At 37.0% G+C, this 22,684-nt stretch overlaps 1 protein-coding gene across 4 annotated transcripts in view; it reads left to right on the forward strand.

Moving 5' to 3' along the window:
- LOC112155986 overlaps nucleotides 1-22,684 on the forward strand; it is a 63,497-nt gene that overhangs the window by 37,206 nt on the left and 3,607 nt on the right. For 3 of the 4 annotated variants that reach the window (XM_024288086.2, XM_024288088.2, XM_036216880.1), the window contains 40 exons: nucleotides 1,334-1,468; nucleotides 3,219-3,257; nucleotides 3,327-3,467; nucleotides 3,542-3,630; nucleotides 3,952-3,975; nucleotides 4,173-4,525; nucleotides 5,963-6,136; nucleotides 6,225-6,259; nucleotides 6,626-6,778; nucleotides 7,748-7,876; nucleotides 7,959-7,997; nucleotides 9,400-9,525; nucleotides 9,602-9,728; nucleotides 9,805-9,975; nucleotides 10,050-10,084; nucleotides 10,154-10,318; nucleotides 10,392-10,526; nucleotides 10,829-10,867; nucleotides 10,953-11,093; nucleotides 11,827-11,906; nucleotides 11,999-12,022; nucleotides 12,229-12,653; nucleotides 12,722-12,835; nucleotides 12,915-12,949; nucleotides 13,872-13,925; nucleotides 14,072-14,224; nucleotides 14,295-14,423; nucleotides 14,503-14,541; nucleotides 15,487-15,612; nucleotides 15,688-15,805; nucleotides 16,633-16,800; nucleotides 17,662-17,696; nucleotides 17,792-17,947; nucleotides 18,036-18,164; nucleotides 18,322-18,360; nucleotides 18,450-18,590; nucleotides 18,690-18,766; nucleotides 19,691-19,714; nucleotides 19,784-20,147; nucleotides 21,504-22,320. In XM_024288086.2, coding sequence (XP_024143854.1) covers nucleotides 1,334-1,468; nucleotides 3,219-3,257; nucleotides 3,327-3,467; nucleotides 3,542-3,630; nucleotides 3,952-3,975; nucleotides 4,173-4,525; nucleotides 5,963-6,136; nucleotides 6,225-6,259; nucleotides 6,626-6,778; nucleotides 7,748-7,876; nucleotides 7,959-7,997; nucleotides 9,400-9,525; nucleotides 9,602-9,728; nucleotides 9,805-9,975; nucleotides 10,050-10,084; nucleotides 10,154-10,318; nucleotides 10,392-10,526; nucleotides 10,829-10,867; nucleotides 10,953-11,093; nucleotides 11,827-11,906; nucleotides 11,999-12,022; nucleotides 12,229-12,653; nucleotides 12,722-12,835; nucleotides 12,915-12,949; nucleotides 13,872-13,925; nucleotides 14,072-14,224; nucleotides 14,295-14,423; nucleotides 14,503-14,541; nucleotides 15,487-15,612; nucleotides 15,688-15,805; nucleotides 16,633-16,800; nucleotides 17,662-17,696; nucleotides 17,792-17,947; nucleotides 18,036-18,164; nucleotides 18,322-18,360; nucleotides 18,450-18,590; nucleotides 18,690-18,766; nucleotides 19,691-19,714; nucleotides 19,784-20,147; nucleotides 21,504-22,320 — 5,497 coding nt within the window. The remainder of the gene's footprint in view (nucleotides 1-1,333; nucleotides 1,469-3,218; nucleotides 3,258-3,326; nucleotides 3,468-3,541; nucleotides 3,631-3,951; nucleotides 3,976-4,172; nucleotides 4,526-5,962; nucleotides 6,137-6,224; nucleotides 6,260-6,625; nucleotides 6,779-7,747; nucleotides 7,877-7,958; nucleotides 7,998-9,399; nucleotides 9,526-9,601; nucleotides 9,729-9,804; nucleotides 9,976-10,049; nucleotides 10,085-10,153; nucleotides 10,319-10,391; nucleotides 10,527-10,828; nucleotides 10,868-10,952; nucleotides 11,094-11,826; nucleotides 11,907-11,998; nucleotides 12,023-12,228; nucleotides 12,654-12,721; nucleotides 12,836-12,914; nucleotides 12,950-13,871; nucleotides 13,926-14,071; nucleotides 14,225-14,294; nucleotides 14,424-14,502; nucleotides 14,542-15,486; nucleotides 15,613-15,687; nucleotides 15,806-16,632; nucleotides 16,801-17,661; nucleotides 17,697-17,791; nucleotides 17,948-18,035; nucleotides 18,165-18,321; nucleotides 18,361-18,449; nucleotides 18,591-18,689; nucleotides 18,767-19,690; nucleotides 19,715-19,783; nucleotides 20,148-21,503; nucleotides 22,321-22,684) is intronic. The other variant, XM_024288087.2, reaches the window with a different exon arrangement.

The following is a 22,684-nucleotide window of genomic DNA, read 5'->3' on the forward strand; positions in this document are numbered from 1 at the left end:
TGGTGGCTGTCGTCTCGGTGTTGGTGGACATGTTCTGCTTCTTTTTACCCCCTCCAGTCTTCACCTCGGTAGGACCGTTGGTGGCTGTTGTCTTTGCGTTGGTAGACATGATGATTTTAGATTCAGATGAATTCAAATTTCAAACTCTTGGGTTATCTCCAAGTTTCTTTGGTCTCTGGTGCTTTTGAAAAAGCTAACAGACGGTGGAAACCACTCGCCTTCAAGAGTTTTCTGACAGTGACATGATGAGCTCAAATGATGTCACACTATGATGTCAAATGACATCACACAAGGAGATCCACTTTGACATGGTTTACTGGGTTGTTATGGGAGCGGTGACATAGACTTCTGTGTGATGTCATATGATGACATCATCTAACATGTATTTATTTTATTTATTGTTGCTTAAAACAAGCTGAAAGTAAACAACAACATTTATTGTTGCTTTAGATGTTTTTTCACATAAAGAAAATGTCTGCTCCTTTGAACAAAATTTGATTTCCGCTCCACGTGTTATGTTTCTGTTATGTTTCCATGACAACACAAAGTTGGCTCAGGGGTTTGTTGTCATGGAAACATGACAACAAACCCCTGAGCAGACCTCTACTTCAGCAGCTAAAGAAAGCAGATAGTTTAACCCTTGTAACCTTGGACATAAAACTAATTTTCAATTTTTTAATTTGAAAGACTACCTGCTTGCTTTATTTGGTATCATTTTAATCAGCATAACCTCTCCTTTGTCACTCTACCTTTATTTTTTCATTCCTCCATGTTATATTCACACACTACACATAAATCATGTAAAAACAGAAAATTTCTTAAAGAAAAATGGGATTAATTTTCCTGTGGAAACCCCAAACATGTTTAACAAACTGTTTTTACAACACAGAATGAACGTTTTAGGTGTAATTTCATAAAAACCACATGAACAAATGTTGTCATCAAACTAATCAACATGTTTTTGAATGAAAATACAAAACAAAATTCCAGGTGAAATTCACGTTTATGAACAGTTTTGTTGATAGAAGGCGACCACAGACCTCACAGCTCCACGATGAGACCTTTGTTGTGCCGTTATACCAACAGTGTGTGGCTTCAGCTACCAAGAACCCTGAAAAATATGAATTTCTCACGTAAATAATGATAGTTTTGAGTGTCCCAACTGTGAATTGAAGGATTTACCAAAAATATCAAGTCTTGTGAGTGAATAGAGTCATTGGGTCTGATGTCTGGCTTAAATTTGGCAATGATTTATAGTTAAATTTAAGATTTAGATCAATCTGAGACGTTTGTGTAAATGTCTTGACCTGTTTCCTCCTCTTCTGTCCTCCAGGCCTTTGTGCGCTTCTACAGCTGGGATGTTTGCTGCAGTTTCATCCAAGATCACATCAAAAACCCAGTTTCTGTCCACGGCTGCAAACTCCAGCTTCACCTGGTCTTGGAGGACCTGCAGCTCGGATCCAGTCAGGTTTGTGGGCTTTTACTTTAAATGCTTACAGAAATGTTTTTGTGTGACTGCAGGACCAGGACGTTGAGCAAACTTATGTGAGAACTTAAAATCTAATTTGTATATTGATCATTTGTCAAATAGGTTCTACAAAAGCAAAGAAGTACACGAAAATTCCCCAAGCAAACATGAATTTCTCAGGAACTCATCATAAATAAACAAGTACTCAGTATTTTTAAAACAAACTCCAGAAATTCCTAATATTAAAACTCTTTCTCTTAGTGACCCAGCGGGTTTGAGTAATGCAAGTTGTAGATGTGTCCTTAACCTTTTGCTTTATGACGACAACTGTTGAAATTTTCTAAATAAGCTCAAAAAACAATTTCAATCTTAATCTTGCAAAACATGCTAAAAAAAACGAGGAAAGCAAATCTTTAAAAACAAATAAAAAAAATAAATAACAAAAATAATAAAATAGTCTAAAAAAATCATAAAAAAATACCTAAAGACGACAAAAAGTAATTATATCAAAAAAACAAGAAAAAGTTGCCTAAACATTTTTTTTTAATTTTGAATAAAACAGTTATTTTAAAAAAATATTTTAAAAATTATTCTAAAAAACAGAATAACATTTTGTCAACAACAAATAAAACTATCTAAAAATAACTAGAACAATTCATTTTTAAAAATGGAAAAAAAGACCCCTTAAAAAACAGAACCAAAAAAGTTAAATTATCCCCAAAACAAAAATATTTTGTTGAAAAACTATCTCAAGTAACAGAAAACATTATATATCACATCCAAAAAGCAACTGCATACAATTATCATTTAAATTTTTCTCAAAATGCAAAAAAAATAATAATAATTTATCAAAAAAATTATCCTGAAAAACACAGAAAAATAAATTTAAAAAATGTAAAGACAAAAAATCGGAAACACTTCATAATAAGATTCCTTCACAAGTTTTATTGACACACTAACAATCTAAAAAACAAACAATTAAATAAAAAGAAAAATCCCACCCCCCCCAAAATAATTAGTTCAAAAAGCAAAAAAAAAAATCTTAAATACCAAAAAAAAAATTGTATTAAAAAAAAAAAAAGAAATCTCCAAAACAACAAAAAAGAAAATAATTTAAAAAAAATGTCAGGAAACAAAATAGAATAGTGAGGTTCAAACCTTAAAAAGACTAAAAGACCATTTCTCTTTGCTAAGGGGAGAACGCTCAGAGAACGATCAGGCTGCTGTGCAGAACGCCACCTCACTTCCCCTCTTCAACCGTCATTTTAGAGGCACACACACTTTGAGGTTAGGCCAGTCTCTGAGCAGGGTGGGGGTGTCTGCAGGTCTTAGAAATGTCATAGAAAGGTCATTGTGCATCTGTTTTTAAATGACTTTACATAAGATATTCCCTGGACAATCATTTTCTTGAAAAATAAAGCTGTATATATGTAAAAAAAAACACAAAAATAATATATCAATTGGAAAAAATCTTTAAAAAAAAGTAAAAATCGTAGAAACATGTTCCAATTGTGGCTTTTCAACTTTTAAGTGTAGGTTTTCTTAAAGTTTTCATGTTTGTGGTTCTTTGCTTTTGTATATCCCATCAAAATTAGCTAAAAAAATGAATAGAACAAACAAAAAAACGATAAGAACAGACGTTTTTTCTTAAGTTAAATGCAGACATCAAACATCTTTTCAAGAATCAAACATCTGTTCACAATGTTCTGAACTCTTGTGATGTGAATAAATACTGAATGTGTTCCTGCAGGATCTCATGTACAAATCGCTGATGAAGTTGAGCCACATCGTAAGTCATCCTTTAACCGTGCTGACGAATAAAGACAACCGTTCAGAGTTAAGATTGTCCTCTCTCCAGTACGTCCCAGAACTGGACCACGTGGGAGACCAGCTGCTGTGTGTGGAGGTCTCTGAGGTCAAGCTGGACCTCATCAAGGACGTCGTGAACGAAGTCGCGTCCGCTGCTTCTTTTGTCAACTTCCTGCCGCTCGCCAACAAGGTGTCTATTGAACTTCAGGGTCGTCGTCAGATTCTGGTTCAGGTTTCTGTGACGGTTTTCCGTTTCTGCTGCAGATTTGGGTTGAGATGGTTTCAGCCTCTGATGCTGAAAAGGTGGTGAAGAAGCTTTTGTCGGTGAAGGACGTGTCCAAAGACTCACTATGGTATGTTCTCTAATGGAAATCTGTATTAAAGTTATCTACTTAACCTTTGACAGCAAAGCTTTGGCTCCAGGGTTGACATTCTTTAGACTAGCTTAACCTTTTTAACCGTTAATTCCACTGAAATCTGAGGTGGAGAAAAGAATAATCGATTTTCCCTAATCTTTCAAACTAGCGTTGAACAAACATTTAGCAGATTTGATTTGAGTTTATTTATGTTTCTGCTTCTTTTCTGTCATATCAATATAAAACTCCCATATGTAAAAATAATAAAATCATTTTATTGCCTTTGTTCATTCTAACTTTGTGTTTCTCTCCATGCAGGAGTATAGTTGGACGCATTGAGACGTGAGTGTTTCTAAAAATAATTGCTATTTATCTATTATTCATTAAATGTATTAGAGTTTTTAAGAATACACACAATTATTATAGATCTTTTTTGAATGATGGTCAAATAATACGCTTTAAAATGTTTTTTTTAAATCAAAAATATTATTATTTTTTTTTTTTGTATAAAACATCTGTAATTTGTCCTGTACCTTTAGTTTGAAAAGCCTGAAACGGCGTTTAAAAGACGCCATTGAAGACCCGGTGGACCTTCCAGCGGCCTCTAAACCCACAGATTCTGGTGGACCTGAATCTGCTGAAGAAAAGGCCTCCACCCTCTCCTCAGACCATACTCCTCCTGGTGCTCCCCAGAAGGAGCAGAGCGGTAACAAGCAGTCGGTAAATACTCCAGGTCCGGTCCAGTCGGACTCGCCTCCAGAACCACAGACTCCTATTGAAGGACTGAAGACAGCAGGAGGTGATTTGAAAGAGCAGGAGGCTGCAGGAGTCCCAGCGGATGATTTGGAGGCCAAACAAACACCTGCAGGAGGAGGATCAACACCTGAAAAAGGTCTGACAGACTCGACATCCAGACGTTTGACTTGAACAGTAAAGTTAAAAGTTATATTGGCATTCTACTAGATTTATGGACTACTTTGGTATTTATTACATTTTTAGACTATTTTGGAGTTTAGCGAATATTTCAGCTACACATTAGCTATATAGGCTAATTTAGGCTTTTCAGTTTTTTTCTCTAATTTAGAGTTTAGCTAATATTTTAGCCACATGCTATGTATTTTGGCTAATTTACACTTTTTCAGTTTTTTAGGCTAATCTGAAGTTTAGCTAATATTTCAGCTACATGCTAGCTATTTTGGCTAATTTAGCCTTTTTCTGTTTATTTTTTGCTATTTCGGAGTTTAGCTAATATTTTAGCTACATGCTAGCTATTTTGGCTAATATAGGGTTTTTCCGTTTTTTATGCTAATTTGGAGTTTAGCTAATATTTTAGCTACATGCTAGCTATTTTGGCTAATTTAGGCTTTTTTTGTTTTTTAGGCTAATCTAGAGTTCAGCTGATATTTCAGCCACATGCTAGCTATTTTGGCTAATTTGGAGTTTAGCTAATATTTCAGCTGCAAGTTAGCTGTTTTGGCTAACTTTGGCTTTTTCAGGGTTTTTTAGGCTAATTTTAAAGATTAAAAGGGTTTATTGTCATATGCAAAGGTAAGAAACGGGTTTCCCTGCACAATGAAATTCTTACTTTGCATCTCACTTTAAATGTCATAAAGAGATAAATAAAAGTTAAAAAAGATAAAATTATAAAAAGATAAAGGACATTTACAGGAAGACAAAAATATTAGAAATAAACAATAAACTAATGCATATGTATGTGACTAAGATATTTACAAATCAGCTGTTATGCACATTTTACAGAGTATTATTGTGCTAAGGAGACTGACAGAACTGGGTAGTGTGGTACACATACAGTTATTAATGAGGTGGAATAATGATAAATAATAGTCCAATAATGATAAATGACAAATAATCCAGATGTGCAAAGGGGATTTGGCGTTCAACTAATATTTTAGCTGGCTATCAGCTATAGTGTTGTTAGCTATTAGCTTCAGCGTTTTATCAATTTCAGCATCTTCAGCGGCTAAATTCAGCTTACAGCATTATTGCAGGTAATGCTATGCATCAAATTTTTTGTCAGTTTAGAGGTAATGATGGTTAAGATGTGGGCTTTACATCCAGTTTGTGCATGATTAGTCGACTAATCGGAAAAAATAATCTGTGATTAGTCGACTATTAAAATAATCGTAAGAAAGGTGAGTTTGAGAGAAGTTCCTGGTCCTGGACCGGTGCCTGCTTGGGTGTATTCAGACGAAAAATGTCTTCTGCATTATCGGGGGCAACAAACTCAATCAGTCAAGTCTGAATATACCCAAAAAAAACTCGACTTATCCTCTGACAAAATTCTTCAATGAACCTTTATTTGTTAAAGATCCTGCAGCTGCTGCTACCAGGAATCAACCAGATCCCACGTCTGGAGGGATCTCCATCAAACCGTCTCCAGAAGTGAAGAGGCCGCCGTTCCTAAACCCGTTTACAGTCACGGTCATTCCGTCTCCAACCGTCGGGGAGAAGATCGGAACGCTTCTGCATCTAGAGCAAATCTGTAAGGACTCCTATGACATGATGATGGTTTTAAATTCAAGCTTTCAGACTCTCTAATGTTTTTGTTTTTACTCTGCTCCTCCTGACAGCCTGTCTGAGTGAGGACTCCATCAAAACCCCAGAGGTAAGGTCAAAATAAATCACTTTTTCATGTTTCTGAAACGGTTGAGTCAGAAAAATGTGTTGATGGAATCAGGAGGACCTCTGACAGGAAGTGATGTTTGGGCCTTTAGACCAAGAAATTGAACTTGAAACAAGAATGAAGCTGGAATCTGACTTTTATTCAAGAATAAAAGAGATTTTCTCAGTTTCCCAAATGCAGTCAAGAAAGAAGAAGTCCCAACTTTTTATAGATTGGAGGACGTGACCTTTGGCATGTTGTTCAAACCCTTCTTTCTTTTTCCCATGGTTCCATTTACCTGTAAACACAATGATCTTATTTCATCAAACCTTTGACATATTTTCCCTTTTTCCTTGTGTTTTTGAGCAGAAGGTTACCATTCAGAGAAGGGTGATTCTAATCACTAACCTGCCAGAGTTCCACGACGACTGTTACTCAGAGGCCGACATCTCCAACCTGCTGAGAAACTTTGGGTTTCAGTATGAAGACACGCACCTCTATGTGATTCCACAGTCCTGTATGGTAAGATCTGAATACCAACACTAGAAAGTCGGACTACGAACTGTAAAGGTTCTGATTTTAATGATTTGTCCAGTAGAGTCGTGGTCCTCAACCTTGTTTTTTAATGTTTAGTGTCAGATAACATTTGGCGTCCAAATTTCTGACGCTTCCTTTTACAGAACAGTACTTACAGGGTATTTAAGTGGTACTTTTTTGTATCCACTGTGTACTTGCATAGTACTGGAACATGGTACGTGGTAGTGGAAAATAGGACTGACTATCTTTTATAGTCCAGTTGCACCAGTACCCAGCATGTATTACTGCAAGTACTATGTAGTAGAGTCAGTCCAGTACAGTCAAGTTTTATTGTGTTATGTCCTTTTAAATGGTAAGAATCACAAAAAAATGACATACAATAAATTGTACTTTCTGTGTACTTACTCTGCTCCCATTAAGTACTATGTAATTACTCGTATCCTAACATGTACTGATGAGACACATAAACTTGGTTAGTAAGTAGAAAGTATCTTGTAGTATATGGTAAATACCATGAAACATACAATAAGTGAAGAAGTAAATTTAAGATACTTTTATTTGTACTTACCTGGTTCTTACATGTGGTAAGTACTAGAAAAGACACATTAACACACATATAAATACCTGGTAGATACTGTGTAAAAACCCAGTGTGTACAGGATAAATACCTAGTAGGACAACATAAGTATGAACCAAAAAGTATCACATAAATACACAGCAAGAACCATGTAAGTATCCAGTAGATACAAAAAAGTACCATCCAAGTACCTAGTAGGTCCCATTTAAAAAGTACTACGTAAATATACTCCAAGTACTCAGTAGATTCAAAACAGTACCTTGTAAATATAAGTTAATTATTATAAGTGACCCACGGAGCACTATCAGTCCACGACTTTGGAGGTTTGTGACCTCTGGTGTCTTTTAAATAAAGTTTTTTTTGGTTTTTTTCTGTAGGCTTTCGCGCTGATGCCGAGCTTTCGGAGTGTTAAAAAACTGATGAAAGAATCAGAATCAAAGCCATTCACTCTCCTGGGGAGTCGGCTCCACCTCCACGTCGTCACCAGTAACATTCTAATGAGTCCCGTAAGCACGTTTGAAACCTCCACCTACTCGAAAATGAAACTCACGTTTTGATTGTTGTGCTGATTGTTGCTTTTCTTTTTAGTTTGGGTTTTATAAATCTCTGATGGCGCTGGTCAAAGTGGTAAGTACTCGTTTGTTCTTATGAGGTTTGGAGGAAAGTCGTTCTATTGGTTTAGATTTTCTACTTTTATGCAATTTAGATGCATATATACGAACTGTTGTTCTGACCCTGATGAGTTTCTCTGACTGAGGAAGACATTTCTCAACTTGACTTGAAATTGTCCCGTGACTAGAGACTTGGTCAGTTCAAGCAATCATATATTAAATATATTAATATATTTAATCAAAAACTCAAAACATTAGGAGATCTGAGATTGGAGACTTGAGTTATTATTCAGAATTTACCTCGACTTTTTCCAAGAGACTTGATTTAACTTGAGTTGATGACTAGTTACTTGGTTAGTGTGAGTAGTCAAAGACTTAAAACTTGACTTGTATATGTAATCAAAAAGCACAAAACTTTAACAGCAAAAGCAAGACTTGAGACTTTGATTTGGGGTCAGAGTTGACCTCGACTTGTGACCTGTGACTTGAGTTAACTTGGATTGAAAGGAGAACTGAAATTGCAGACTTTAATTATTGATCAGAATTTCCCTTGACTTTAAACCTGAGATTTGATTTAACTTGGGTTGATGACTAGAGACATAGTTGGATCGAGTGGTCAAAAATTTAAGACTTGTGTATTTAATCAAACACTTGGAATATTAGGAGTTCTGAGACTGGAGACTTGAATTTGTGTTCAGAATTGACCTTAAATTGTGACCTGAGGCTCGATTGGACTCCAGTTGACTAGAGACTTGGTTAGTTCAAGTGGTCAAAGATTTGAGATTTGACTTTTATCAAAACAATTAAAACTTAAGCTGCAAAAAAAAATACTTTAGACTTGATTTGGTAATCAGAGTTGACCTTGACTTATGACCTGAGACTTGAGGTAACATGGGTTGATGACTAGAAACTTGGTCAGTATGACCTGTCAAAGATTTGAGACTAACTTATAAATTTTTTTTAAATACTCAAAATATTAGAAATTTGAGATCAGAGACTTGAACTATTGATCCGAGTTGACCTTCACTTGTGACCTGAGACTTTGAGTTAACTGCGCTGGGGGACTAGTGACTTGGTTAGTACAAGTGAACTCTATTTCTAATTGAAAAACTCAAAAACTTTGCTGTGCAACCAAGAATTTGGACTTAACTTGGGTTGATGACTAGAGACTTGGTTAGTACGAGTGGTCAAAGATTTAAAAAGATGGCAGAAGAAAAGAAAAGGAAGATGTCTCACTCTGACAGAAATAAAACCAAACACAATCTAAAAGTAAAAACCAAACTTTTGCCTCAACTTTAACAGCATCCATGAAAAAAATCGATTTTTTTTTCTATTTTTTACCGATAAAATCAGCTCACAACTAGTTTTTAGTGAAGAAATTTCTGATTTTGTTTTCAAAAAATGTTGTTTTTGAGCAGAAAGTGATTGATGACGGTGCGAGTACGATCTACATCAACAACATCTCGCCCAGTGAGTCCCGGTTCCTGCGGGCGGCTCTGCAGAAGATCGACTCGGTCAAAAACTACCTTCCTCTCCTCAACAAGGTTCCTCACACGGTCCCACCAGAAAGTTTTAGTTCTTCCCTTCCTAGCATCACTTCCACCGTTTATCCTCTTCCAGGTTTTCGTAGAGTTCGAGTCCATTCGTGATGCGGACCGACTCGGGGTTTGGTACAGCCTTCTGAAGAACTGCCCCGCTTTCAGCATCTTCAGGTTGAGGATACCACGAAACGACAAGACGTCCCTGCGTACGGCGCCGCCCCTTTCAACGTTCCGACTGTCAGAAACTCCTTCTGGAACCTCCGTTCTCTTTCATCTCTGCAGCGCCTCGGCTGGCCACCAAAGCTCTTCCAGACTGTAAGGACGTCGTTCCCGGAGCCGTCGTCCCGGCAACGAACTGTGGCGTTCCGCTGGGGAGCACCGCGCCATTTTCCGTCACCATGACGACCGCTCCCTATGTGTTCCCCACCATGTCTCCTTGGTTCAAGATCCCAGGTACCAGATAGAAGTCAGATGTTAAAAGTTTCAAATCGGGCAGGTACAGTAAATTTTGTGTTTCTGTCTCCTAGATTTCGTGACGGTCTTCGAAATCAAAGACATCCAGGTAAGAACGAGGATTCATCAGAACCTCGCAGAACTGTTCCGTAACTCTGCTGCTGTGGTTGTTCTGCAGAAAGTTAAATTCCGAGCCTGGAAGTTCTCCACCATCATGTTGACCAACTTACCGGAAGGAAACTACAGTCACAGGGAAGTAGTCAAGCTGGTGTGGGACTATTTCCCCAACCAGAACCTTCAGACTATCAATTACAAGGTGGTGGTTCTGCCCCTGCAGAGGAGGGTAAGTAGGAACCAGTATTAACTCGTGAGTCTGTTTCTAAATGTACAGTTTGAACCTTTGTGTCCGCTTTCAGGCCTTTGTGCTTTTTGAGAACTGGAGTTCCTGCTGCAAGTTTGTCCAAAGTCACGGCACCGCCCCGGTTCGTGTCCAAGGCAGCAAGCTGAACCTTCACATGGTGCTGGAAGAGCTTCAGATCGGATCCAGTGAGGTACGAAGGGAGCGCACTCTGCTGATCTAACAGGACGGACGTTTCGTTTCCTGTATGATCATTAATATAAAGAACTAGTACAAACTGCCTCTACAGGAGGGCGGTTCAGTTTGGCCACTAGGTGGCGATCACGCTATAGCAGTACGCCTTATTCCAGAAGAAGAAGAAAGTATGAGAAAAAAAGATGTTTTAGACCACAAATGGTTACTTTAGAAAATATTTCCTTAAAAGTGTTTGGAAAATTCACACCTGAGAGTTTATAAAGATGTTAAATTTAACTGTTTTTTTTTATCAATTTGCAGGAGACTTTGTTCAGAAGTTTGATGAAGTGGAGCAACTCTGTGAGTCAACATTTCAGCAGAAAACTCCAAAAGGCTGATATTAAATTTTTTTTTTCTACGACTCATCATGTCTCTTTTTTTCCAGCGCGTTCCAGAGTTGGAGTCTCTGGAGGAGCGGCTTCTGTGCGTCCACATCTCTAAAGTCTCTGTGCAGCTCATCATTTTGATCATGAAGACCGTGGGGGCCATCGCTCCCTTCGTCAGTTTCCTCCCACTTGCCAACAGGGTATGAACTGTTGTTTCAATGGGTTCTAGTTGGTGTTTGTTGATGTGAAAATATGAGACGCATTTCAAATCACTCTTTCATATCCCTCTATATATACATCCTCTTTGTTATGGTGTTTATACTTAAAAACAGTAAAAAAACACAAAATTAAGGATTTAATGTTATTTCAAGTCACATTGACTTGAAATTTTTTAGATTAGACTTTATTACTGAATCCTTGTTGGACTCTGTAGACTTTCAAACGCTCCTTAAATGGATGAATGTACAGAAGGATCCACCTAAACTTGACTTTTATTTTGAAATAAATAGTAGTTCATGACGTTATCACTAGATGTCTCTAAATCCCAATATTTTGACATTTACAAACCAGAAAGGACAGAAAATGATAAATAAATGTGATTAAATTTAACCAATATATAATAATAAATTATTAAATAATAATAGAAATTAAAAAAATTAAAGGAAAACAGCATAAAATTAATAGAATTAATGGAAAACATTTAAAAAAATACAGAATTTTTTTAACTTTTTTTTAATTTGAAATAATAACGTAATTATATTTTTAATTTCATTTATTAATCATTCATTAAATTTAATATAAAATAATAACTTAATTTTAAATTGGTGTATATTCTAAGCAATGTTTTGGGTTAATTTTATTAACTTATTTCATTATTTTTTCTGTAGATTTAAAGCGGTTTTCCGTTCATTTCTTTCCTTGTTTTTGTTCCAGATCTGCATAGAGATGGTCGAAGCTTCTGGTGTGACACAAGTGGTGAAAAAACTGTCAGACAAATCAGAGGTCGGAGAGTGGTGAGTTTCATTAGAGACCATTTGAAGAAATTGAAAAAAAAGTTTAATTTTTTTATTTAACATTATATTTACATCCTTTTTTGTTTACCCAGGAGTAAAGTTCAGTCCGTTGAATCGTGAGTCATTCACTACTACTTCTTATTGAGTCAAGAGTTACATTTTATTGAAATATCTGTTAAAATAAGTGGATTCAGAGAAACATAATTCACACAGATGATAAATTTAATTGTGAATTTGAATTTTGGGGCAGGAAATAGTGTTGAAATAGCAAATTTGTGAGGTATTTATGTTTTAAAGTTCACACCAAACTCATTTATTTCAGGTTACAGAGTCTAAAGCAACGTTTAAAAAAGCAGGAAAATCTCAAAATCACTTTAGACGACACCTCTAAATCAGCTACAGCTTTGAAGCAAAAGGTTCCAAAGTTGGCCGTCCAAACCAAACCGTCTGAAACCGCTGCAAACGTGAATCCTGGAGTCAAAAACTCTGAATCTGGAGAGCTGGGAGGAGGACAGACGGAGCCCATGGAAGTTGAAGCTTCTGCCTCCAACTCTAAAGACGTTCTACCAGAGGAAGCCTGCAGCGCTCCTCCACCCGAACGTCTGACCGCTCCACCTCCGAGAGCCACAGCTGATGTCAAAACTCAGGAAACAGAAGACCTGAAGGAACCACAGAGCACAATGAAAGCTTCTCAGAGGAAGCAGGAACCAGAACCACAGACCGGAGTGGAGGTCAAAGAAGAGGAAGGTAAATGTATGCATGGTTCTGTCTTCTTTCTCCCTTCTTCTATAAAACCTCAAATTTCTCTCTGATAGATGAAATAAAACAACCCGACCCAAATCCAGGAGCTGCAGCCTCCACATCGTCACACGTCACCCGTCTGACTCCTGGAGAGCAGACTGTCCACGAGTTGACACCAGTGATGTTGGGTAAGAAATCACAGCAGAATATTTATTAGAAATGATGAATCTTCCTCCTCTAATAACATTTTTTTACTCTCCTTTTCAGGCTGTTGTAAACCAAAAAACATTCTAAGAATGATAGTAAGTTTTCTTTGGTCCTTTGGTTTATTTCAAAAAATAAATGAAGCAAATTGTCTTAAAATAAACGTTTTTTTTCCTGAATATTGCAGTTTCTTTTCTGAATGTCGCTATATTTTCTCTGATTTTTGCTGTATTTTTTCTCCATATTGCTATGTTTTTTTTTTGCTGAAAATCACCATATTTTTTTCCTGAATATCACCATTTTTTTCTGATTTTTGCTGCCATTTTTTCCTGAATATTGTATATTTTTTGCTTTATTTTTTTCAGATTTTTGCTGTATTTTTTGCTGAAAATCCCCATATTTTTTCCTGAGTCTCACCTTTTTTCAGATTTTTTTTTTGCCATCATTTTTTATAAATCTCACACTATTGTTTCCTGAATGTCGCTATATTTTTTTCTGTTTTTTTCTGCATATTGCTATATTTTTTGCTAAAAATCCCCATATTTTTTCGTGACTCACTATTTTTGTTTCTGATTTTGCCATAATTTTTTAATGTTTTATTTTTTTCTGAATATCACCACACTTTTTATGAATTGTTACTACATTTTCTTTTGATTTTTTGCTATAATTTCTTCAGAGTGTTTACGTTTTTTATTCTGAATTGATCTAAATTTTGCCATTAATCTTTCTGAACTTCGCTATATTTGCTAAGTTTTTTCTGAATGTTGTTATCTTTGTTCCCGAATGTTACTTTTTTTTCCTGATTTTTTTTTTCTATTTTTTTGATGAATGGCGCTATATGTATTTTTAGTATCACTATATTTTTAATGAATTCTCACTATATTTTCTTCTGATTTTACTGTTTTTTCTGAATATTCCTGTAATTTTTGCTGTAATTTTTTGCTTTTTAAGGATTTTCATCCTCATTGATGTGACGGACATGAAATCCTATTGACCTTTCTCCACCTTTGTCCTCAATAGGGGCGGGCTCATCCGGACCCCATAAGAGAACACAAGGGCTATAGAGGACACTATGTGAGGAATAGTGAAGGAATTCAGACATAACCCTGTTTATTTATGATTTCCATTAAACAAATATTCAAACACAATGCATTTGGCATTTTTTGGATTTTCATTGTGATGATCAAATGATTTTACTTCTTCTTCTTCTTCTTCTGCAGGTTAAAGTGTATGGCCCCAACGTGTTGTGTTTGGCTAACCTGCCAATGTACGAGGACTGCAGCTACTCAGAGGTGGATATCGTAAATATGCTGCACGGCTTTGGCGTGGAGTGTGGGACGGACGACGTCTTTGTGTTTATCGAGTCTCGCTTGGTAGGCCTAACTCCTTTTGTGAAATTAATACATTTTGACACCATTTATATATATGTTTTTCCCCTTACAGGCATTGGTTTACCTGGACAGTGTTGAAAAGGTTGAAAACTTTTTTTGGGTCCTAAAAAACAAGCATCTTATTCTGAAAGGACACAGATTACATGCTTGTGCATTGAGAAAGATGGTGAAGAACTCTGTGGTGAGTTTGTGCTTTGAATGCTTTCATCTTCTTTTTCACACTTATGTTTTCACTGACTGTCTTCTGTCTCTTATTCCAGTTAGGAATTTATATATACATAATGTCGAGGACCCGTTTCGTAAGTAAAGCTCTTATTTCCATTTGAAATTTTCTTTTATTTAAAATTCATGTGTGCATTATTCAGGATGAATGTTTGAGTTAACACTAGAAGGATAACGATTAAAGATAAAGTCTTGGAATATTTTGGCATTTACTAAGATTTCTTTAGGCTCTTTTGGAGTTTAGCTAATGTTTTAGCGACATGCTAGCTGTTTTGTGTAATTTAGGCTTTTCTTTTAGGTTTTTTAGGGTGTTTTAAAGTTTAGCTAATACTAACACACTAGCTGTTTTGGCTAATTTAGTATTTTTGTCAGTATTTTAGGATGTTTAAAGTTTAGCTAATTTTTCAGCTACATGGTAGCTGTTTTGGCAAACATATTGTTTTAAGGTTAATTTGGCATTTAGCTAATATTTTAGCTATCAACTTCAGCATTTTCAGCTTCAGTGATTTCAGCTGTATTAATGCAGAGTGTCAAATAGGAAAGCACTGGAACCCATTTTTAGAGTTTTTGGTGTGACTGCCTGGATTTGAACACTTAACCTTCAATTTGCAGGGCGGACACTCTTTCACTTGGCCACTGAGCTGGTTTTTAACTTTTTAAGATTAGTGAATTTGATGCACGTCAAAATAAGAAGACACAAATATGACTTGTGAGCCACATCCTTAGAGATGGTACACTAAAAGATCCACATGTGATTGTTGGAACCGAAGGTGCAATTTTGACTTCGGCTTACTCTGTGCCGGCGGCCCCGCCCACAACTCGGAGACAAATTTCTATTCGTCTCCAGTTTTTATGTTCTTTGATTTACTGTAACTTTTCAGCCGTTTACACAATAATTCCAGTCGATTCTGATGGAGAATCCATCAGGTTTAATTTTTTTCTATCTTGAAAACTACCCCTGGAAGACTCTGAAATCCATGAATAGTTTTTAACTCGGAGCAATTCTGTTGTTGTTGATTTAGGGCTCATCGTTCAGCAAATGGTGCATGGTCTACATCCAGAACATTCCCCACAGCGACAGGAGCAATCTGATCCAAACCGTGAAGAAAGTCTGCTCTGTGAAAAACGTCCTGCCAATGCTCAACAAGGTACAAACACAAAAGTACACATTTCACTGCTTTATGAAAGTTTCTCCTTCCTGCAGCTTCCATCTTTGATTTCAGGTCTTAATTGAGTGCACGTCATTGATTGATGTCGACCTTCTTGGAGTTTGGTTAGCCTCCCAGAAGAAGCACCAGCCCTACAGTGTAGTCAGGATGGATGAGGGATCGCCTCGTCTCAGTGAGTCTCTACTCTCTACTGTCTTTGTCATGGACGTTATGTTTGTCTGTTATAACGAAAAAGATGAGCCGGTTTTTGTCATCCTCACTAGGGATGTAGGGTAAATTGATTCGACGATATATCACGATTTAAAAATGCTGACAAGATAATATTTAATTATTTGTCAGCGTCTTACTTTTGTTTTCCACTGAAACAACCGGTCGCTGGTTAGCAGCGACTAAACCTCTTGGAGCAGATCCACACCGCAACCAAAACACCAGCTTGTGTTAAATGTTTGTCATTAAATAACATTAATTTAACCGTTTTGTACAATAAAAGGCAAAACAAATTGTTTTATTTTTCAAGTCATACTGAGAATTTGTTCTGGAATATATCACGATACCTATCATATCAGGAAGCGTATCGTATCGAGATACGCATTGTATCGGGATACAATACAATATGAACTGGGATAAGCGTCGTATCGAGATATGTAACGCATCGGGGATACTTGTTGTATTGGGAAATGTATTTTATCTGGATACAATACAATATGTTTTAGGATACGTATCGGGAGGCATATTGTATCGGGATACGAATTGTATTGGGAAATGTTTTGTATCGTATATGATGCTATACGTATTGGGATATGTTCTGTATTGGGAGACGTATTGTATCGGGAGACGTATTGTAATGGCAAATGTATCGTTATACGATACAATTTGTATTGGGGTATGTATTGTAATGGGAAATGTATTGTATCAGTATATGATACAATTGGGATATGTATCGTATACTTCTCATATTGGGATACAATATGTAACACGACGTCCTGATCTTTGCTCCACGTACAGGTCCAGGTTCGGTGATGAAGGCTGTTCCAGGCTCCACGGGGGATTTTACTGTCATTCACACAACAGAGGTCATTCCAGTGGACAGCCTTCCACCGTTCTGGATCAACATGGTCATAGAACCTTACGTGTTCAATACTCATTCTCCGTGGTTCAAAATCCCAGGTGAGAGGTGCACACCAGAACTTCTTATCGAACTTTATTGTTAATGGAGGTACCGCACAGATAAAAAAAATGAAGTGAATGAGTTCCATTTAAGAACTATAATGTTTAGTATATCAAATAGGCTTCTCACTTCAAAGAACGATAAATGTAGAAATAAAAATTCATAATGCTGCATTTTAATTCATTTTACATCAGATGTTGTAGTTCACTTTCGGCTTATCCCTTTCGGGGTCGCCACAGCGTAACAGCACCCACTGTTTCGCATCAGTGATTTGGCAGAGTTTTTACGTCGGATGCCCTTCCTGACACAACCCTGTACTTGAGGGGCACAGGGACCCAGTTAGGCAGCAGCATCAAGGGTCTTGCCTAAGGACCCAATCTGGGTGGGGATCAGTGGAGGCACAAAATGAAATTAGGATGCATGTGGAAAACAGAGAAAAAAGTGCGCTCTGTGTTCTCGCCGTACCCACGCCGCTCTATTTTTAGTCACTTAAGCTTAAAAGTGTTGGTCCGGTAAAAGTTGATGATGGTTTTGCGACGGCATCCTTACATTTCACTGTCATGCTCACCCGGGGCGCCCCCCGGTGGACCTTTTAGGTATTATTGTAAGAAAGGTAATCAATGAGTTTAAACATCGCGATCGTTCGCTATACTGATATTTTGTCCCACTTCTAATTCTAACAGGTGTATTTTAAGAGATGTATTTCGTAGCCTGACACACCTTATACAGTAAAAGAGACATTGTGTTCTTTGTTAAAAATAGTTTTGTTTTTTGATAAAGTTTTTCCTGCTCCATATTGTTTTTGGTTGGTTGTAATCACATTAAGCTGACTGATTAAATCTGCTTTTCCTCCCTTTTAGATTTTTGGACTCTAAACCAAAAAATTCACGCTAAGGTGAGAATTACATCTTTTTCTTACCTCAAATACATTTTTTTGTGTTTTCTGAAGTAAAAGATGATTTTTTTTTTTTTTAAACCTTTAATCTGCAGACGTACTCGAAGGCATCCCAGTTCTCCACCGTCATGCTGACCGGAGCTCTATGCTTTGATCAGAAGGAAATTCTTCAGCGGGTTTTGAGTTTTTTTGCTGAACAGAACCTCTTCACCCTGAGCTACAGGGTGGTGGTTCTGCCTCTGCAGAGCAGGGTACTGACCTGCTTCATTCATATCAGATTCCTGTTGTTTTGTTTCAGATATAACAGAACTTTTGTCTCTTTTTTTTATTTATTTCCAGGCTTTCATCTTTTTCAGCAGCTGGAAAGAATGTCTCAAGTTTGTCAACGATGAGTTCAAAAGTCCTTCCCAGGCGCGCAAATACAGCGTCCACCTGGTGTTGGAGGACATGAACCCGGGATACTGTGAGGTATGGGGGTTCGATCATTACAAACCTTCAGTATTTGCTCCCGTTTTGAACTCGGTCACGCTGCAAAAGCCTATTGAATATTAACAGCAAAAAACCATTAGACAACAAAAGATTTTCAGACTTTGTATTCAATCTTGTACCTGATCTGTGTCTCCAGGAGGACCAGTACAGAAGTCTGATGAAATGGAGCAACGCTGTAAGTCCTCCCTCTTCCTTGTTTTCATGTTTGAGGAGGAGCCTTTGTGTCCTCATGTGTTCTAAGAGCTACTATTGGTCCTTTCTCAGCACGTGACGGAGACGGCGTCCCTGGAGGAGCGGCTCCTGTGTGTGGGGGTCACAGCGACGAACGTCGACCTCACCAAAGCTGTTCTGATGGGTGTGGCGAGAGTTGCTCCTTTCGTTAATGTCCTTCCGCTCGGCAACATGGTACGGCCACCGTATTGTGCTGAGGAGCTTTTTGTACTTTACAAAAATCCGTAAATGTATCATTGAAGTTCATCATTTGTTTCTGAACCTTTGCCACAGATTTACATTGAGATGGTTGACTCCAACGCAGCAGAGAAGGTCCTGAAGAACACGCCGACATTCTCTGACACGGACATGTAAGTGTTAATTGTGGTAAAAGTAAATCTTGTTTTTGCTCAAATCTACATTTCCAGTCGGGTCAGAACCAGTATCAGGCCACATTTCAGCAAAGTAAGAGGCCAGATAAAAGACAAAGTAATACTATATACTTTATCTTTACATGTAACTACTGTAAAGTGTTATATTTTTCTACTGTAAAGTGTTATTTTTTACCACTGTAAAGTGTTATTTTTTACCACAGTAAAGTGTTTAACTTTAAAGTAGAAAAGTATAGCACTTTACTACTGTAAAGTTTTATACATCATTATTACTGTGAAGTGTTTAACTTAACTACTGTAAAGTGGTATATTTTTATTAGTTTAAAGTTTTACATTTTTATCACTGTAAAGTGTTACACTTTACAGTAGTAAACTAGAACACTTTTCTACTGTAGAGTATTATATTTTGTATTAAATGTTTTACTGTAAGATGTTGTGCTTTACAGAATTAGAACACTTTACTACTGTAAAAGTTAATCAACAGTAGTGAACTTTTAAACTTTACATTTGTAAAGTGTTCTACTTTACAGTAATAAAGTATAACACTCTACTACTGTAAAGTATAATCCTCAACAGAAGTGAACTGTTAAACTTTACACTAAAGTATAACACTATACTACTGTAAAGTATAATCTTCAACAGAAGTGAACTGTTAAACTTTACAGTAGTAAAGTTTTACCACTTAACAGTGGTGTAAGTCAAACCATTACACTTGAGGTGTTTCACTTTACATCTGTAAAATATAGCACTACTAATGTAAAGTAAAACACTGATGTCCAGGATGTTCACATGCTGTTGACTTCAATTAAAAAAAAACTGCATTCACTGCTTTGTCAAATAGAAATGTAGCTTCTCATAAGAATCCTGCTTTGTGGTGATACACTGTTTTTCTTCGTCCAACAGGGAGAGGATCCTACTCATCGAGTCGTGAGTGTTTTCATAACACACGTTTTGTTTCTTATATTTCCGCCAGCTAAAAACCTGCTGTCATTTCAGAGTAAAAGGTCGAAAAGAGCGTCTAAAAGGCTGCGAAAGAATCCCTGTGAACATTGACGACCCCTTCCAGCTGACGGCACAACTCCCCCGACAGCCTCCTGCTCTGGTCAAAGTACATCAGGACAGCAGCAGCTCTGTTTCCGTGGTGACACCAGCATCCGCCGGAGACTCAGAACTGCTCGCTTCCTCCTCTTCTCTGGGAGAAAGCAGCAACGTGGAGACAGAAGAGGGCAGCAGGGTCCAGACTGTGAAAAATGTGGGGGATGTTCCCCCCATGGATGAGAAGAGTTTCAACGCAATCAAAGCTGCAGTTCAGTTTTACAAACAGACCCAGAAAAGCAAAAACAACCAAACGAGCAACAAGGTACCTCTAGAACCAAACTCCAACGTATGAAATTAGGATAAACAGATTGTTTACTGTGCAAATGCTTAGAATGCGTAAATGTTTTACCTTTCTTTTTCTCCTCTTTAGAATTTACCTCTTTAACACCAGAGACAGTTTCTAGCCAAACATTTCTATGAACTACTCAAACTCTTTTAACGTTTAGATAACTTACATAAATACAAGGAATTCTTGAGCGGAGAAAAGCGTCTATGCATAGTGGCTCAAAACTCATTTTATCTGTGTTAGCATCAGCTGATTTATGTCATTACATAATTTTCAGTAATAAAGTGTTATATTTTACAGTATTAAAGTTTAAAACTGTACTGGGAAGTGTTAAACTTTACTGTAGTACAATGTTACAATTTACAGCAGTATAGTGTTAAACTTTACAGTAGTTAAGTCCTATCCTTTACAGTAGTATCGTGTTAAGATTTACTACTGTAAAGTGTGAACATTTACAGTGGTTAAGTTCTATGCTTTACAGTAGTAAAGTCTCATACTTTACCGTAGGAAAGTGTCATACTTTACTGTTGTAAAGTCTCATCTTTTACATTAGTAAAGTGTTAAAATTTACAGTGGTGAAGTCTCATACTTTGCCGTAGTAAAGTCTCATACTTTACATTAGTAGTATTGAAATTTACAGTAGTGAAGTCTCATACTTTACATTAGTAAATTGTTAAAATTTACAGTAGTAAAGTTTCATACTTTACCGTAGTGAAGTTTCACACTTTAAATTAGTGAAGTGTTAAAGTTTACAGTGGTAAAGTCTCATACTTTACAGTAGTAAAGTATCATACTTTACAGTAGTAAAAACTCGTACTTTATAGTAGTAAAGTGTTAAAGTTTACATTAGTAAAGTGTTAAATTTTACAGTATTAGTGTTAAGGTTATAGTGGTAAAGTGTCAAACTTTAAAGTAGTAAAGTGTTAAGGTTTACAGTGGTAATTTATCATACCTTGCAGTAGTAAAGTATTAAAGTTTACAGTAGTAAAGTCTCATACTTCAGTGTGTTACCCCACTTTTAATGTAAACATGGCTAGGAAAGCACCAGGGTTACAACAAAGGACTTTATAGCAGTTAAAGTTTAACTTGACTTCTGTAACGTGTTACATATCAACACAAAGCTGCTTTTCTCTGCTTCAAGATCTGTCAGAATTACGTTAATTATATAAATGATTGAAGAGTTATGATAGTTCTAAGAATGTTTAAGATTACATTTTTCTATCCTCTATTGAATCAGCCTTCATTTATCAAAGCTGAAGATCTAGTTGTTAACTGTAAGAAAAAAAGCACCATGTTTTTTTTTTCTAACATTGTTTTCATACTTCCTGTCAGACTCCCGAGGACTCTTCCAAAGATTCCTTATCCGACGAATCTTGTTCTGTTGATAAAGTTCAGGACACGACGGCTGCTGAAAGCTCTTCCCAAACCGTTGATACGTCCATGGTCGCAAATGAGGTTACAGTAAAACCTCTTGAAGACTCGACCACCTCGGGGTCTTCCTGTTCTTCACCGTCTCAGCTCACCGAGGCTCACAGGAACCCTTCAGAGATGGTCCAAACTTCACCTGCATCTGCTGAGCAAAAGTCTCCTCCTCCTACGGATCACAGCAGTTTATCTGAGGAAGACCTCCTGAAGCTGGACGAGAGCGCAGACGACAAAAGTTCAGAAATGGAGAGTCAAACACAGATGAAGAAAAACCCAGAAAAAGAAGAAAAGGATGAAGACGAGAAGGACAATGACCATAAAACCTTGAATTCATCTGATCCCCAAAATAATAAAGAGGTTCAAACCTGCGAGCTCAAAGAGCAGAGGTCCCAGGAGGATGATCCTCAGGAACCCTCCAGTGAAACACAGATGGAAGCTGAAAGGTCCACCAGAAGAAGAAGCTCCAGACGCATCCAAGAAGAGAAGAAAACCCAGGAGGACAAGGTGATGGTCAGAGAACCGTCCAGCATTTCCACCAGAAGCAGCACCAGGAGAATGACGGAGAAAACCTCCAATGTGGGGAAAGGAACGATGACACCCATCAAGAAAACACCAGCAAGCAGAAAGAGACCGTCCAGTGGAGCTGAAGATGTGAAGAAGGAGGAGAACCCCACACCATCCAGACCCAGAGGACGTCCACGGAAGAGAACCAGACCGGCAGCAGGTAAGACCAGGAGCTGAGAGCTCCAGAACCACCAGAACCAGCTGAAGGTTCAAATCCCACTGAGGCGGTTTTAGGCCCAGTTCAACCTGTGTTTGAGTCGAGACCGTTTCATTAAAAGAAATTCATTTGAATTTAAAAAACAGCATTTTTCAATTATAGTTGTGAAGTTACACTTAAAAATTGTTTAAAAAATTCAAATGGCAAATAGCAATAAAATTAATGAAATGTTTTCAGTGTTAATATTAATATATATATATATATATATATATATATATATAAGTAAAATTATTTTTTCAATTTAATAAATGTATATTTTTTTAAACTAAAATTGCAAAAAAATAAAATAAATTAATATATATTTAAA

Source organism: Oryzias melastigma, linkage group LG18 (assembly GCF_002922805.2).
Source record: "Oryzias melastigma strain HK-1 linkage group LG18, ASM292280v2, whole genome shotgun sequence".
NCBI lineage: Eukaryota > Metazoa > Chordata > Actinopteri > Beloniformes > Adrianichthyidae > Oryzias > Oryzias melastigma.